The following is a 1,917-nucleotide window of genomic DNA, read 5'->3' as shown; positions in this document are numbered from 1 at the left end:
TCGAGTCAAAGAGCTTCAGGAGAAGCTGGAGCAGGAGATCTCTGAGCTGAAGAGGAAAGACGCTGAGCTGAAGCTGCTCTCACACACAGAGGATCACAACCAGTTTCTACACAACTACCCCTCACTGTCACCACTCAGAGAACCTACAGACTCGTCCGGCATCGATATCCGTCCTCTGAGCTACTTTGAGGACGTGACGGCGGCTGTGTCAGAAGTCAGAGATAAACTACAGGACGTTCTGAGAGAGAAGTGGACAAACGTCTCACTGGCAGTGACTGAAGTGGACGTTTTACTGTCTCCTTCACAAGCAGAGCCCAAGACCAGAGCTGAGTTCTTAAGATATTCAAGTGAAATCACACTGGATCCAAACACAGCACACATGCTGCTGTTATTATCTGAGGGGAACAGAAAAGCAACAGTTACGAATGAACATCAGTCTTATTCTAGTCACCCAGACAGATTCACTTCATGTTGTCAGGTCCTGAGTAGAGAGAGTCTGACTGGACGTTGTTACTGGGAGGTGGAGTGGAGAGGAGGAGTTTATGTAGCAGTCGCATACAAGAATATCAGCAGAACAGGAAGCTCTGATGAATGTGGTTTTGGATTGAATGACAAATCTTGGGCGTTATATTGTGACAAAAACAGTTTTATATTTTGGTACAACAATATCAAAACTCCCGTCTCAGGTCCTCAGTCCTCCAGAGTAGGAGTGTACCTGGATCACAGAGCAGGTATTCTGTCTTTCTACAGCGTCTCTGAAACCATGACTCTCCTCCACAGAGTCCAGACCACATTCACTCAGCCTCTCTATGCTGGACTTGGGTTTTATCGTCATGGAGACACTGCTGAGTTCTGTAAACTAAAATAGACAGAAGTGATTTATGGAACAGCAAATTTATTTCTGTTAAACTCACTTTGTGTCCATTTTTGCTGAGACCTGATTTCTTTCACCTGTCAATCAAACATTGAGGGCGGTACTTTGACATCTTGTCATTATTGTTGTGTACATGTTTGAGTTTCTTTAGGTGGAGCTCCTTCCTGTGTCTGTTAAACCATGGAGGCTATCACTGCTCATGATGATCTTTGTTGACCTGAACTGATATTTCTCTGCAGGAAAATGTAAACTTCTCTGAGGTCTAAATGTTTGTTGAAAATGTGTATTGATGAATTTGTTTGTTGTTGTTTCTCTTCCACTGCATGTGTCTTAAAGAGAGAAATCACCAGAGCTTCTTTTATCCAAGATATTTTGTTCTCACCACTTTCTGTAAAGATATCTTTCATTAAATTGTTTAATTTCTTTGTTTCAAGAAGATAAAAGACTCTGATCTTGTTGTAAGAACAATCAGTCTATTGAGAAGGAAACTCGTCTCTTTTTTTTAAGATCCAATGATTTTATATTAAAGTCTCTTTCAATTATTTTACAACGTGTAGTTGTCTTATAGGAAGACCTTCTTTCAGTGGTCTAGGATTCAAACTGCCTGCAGTCATCAGAGTGTTCCTGTCAGTGGGTTTAGTGGGAATACTTGTTTGTAGCTTTTCTAACTCACCACTGAACTCAAGACAAATATCATTCCAGATCAGCTCCAAACTGCCTCATGAGGAGCAGAATGAATCCACATCTCTGGTTACTAGTAAATCCTTCTCATCAGCAATGAGAGCTCTGCTCTTCAGCAGCATGTCAGTGTGTCTTGTATGTAGGAGGGCAAAGCGTTCAGCAGCTTCTTCATGTGTGAGTCCACAAACATGTGAGACTTGAGATGAATCCTCACATGTTAAGTTCAACTGTTACTATTTAGTTTGGACACAACTTGTTGTATTTTATATTTCAACCACAAGATGGCGCCATGATATTTAAAGCACACACAGGTGACACGTTAATGCAGGTGATACATGTCATTCTATTATAGGATGCCTTGT

The 1,917-nt window shown here is 41.4% G+C and overlaps 1 protein-coding gene across 1 annotated transcript; it reads left to right on the top strand.

The window, feature by feature from the left end:
- Positions 1-7: 7 nt before the first annotated feature.
- On the top strand, positions 8-1,860 carry LOC116380643 (tripartite motif-containing protein 16-like protein; the record flags this gene model as incomplete). Its single annotated transcript, XM_031842544.1, has 1 exon — positions 8-1,860. A coding segment is annotated over one exon (861 nt), but the record flags the coding sequence as incomplete, so codon positions are not given.
- Between the last annotated feature and the right edge of the window lie 57 nt (positions 1,861-1,917).

The sequence above is a fragment of the Anarrhichthys ocellatus genome, unplaced genomic scaffold, assembly GCF_004355925.1.
Source record: "Anarrhichthys ocellatus isolate YVR2014 unplaced genomic scaffold, GSC_Weel_1.0 scaffold8098, whole genome shotgun sequence".
In the NCBI taxonomy this organism is placed as follows: Eukaryota; Metazoa; Chordata; class Actinopteri; order Perciformes; family Anarhichadidae; genus Anarrhichthys; species Anarrhichthys ocellatus.
The sequence above is the reverse complement of the archived record's forward strand: the minus strand, read 5'-3'. Positions and strand labels throughout refer to the sequence as shown.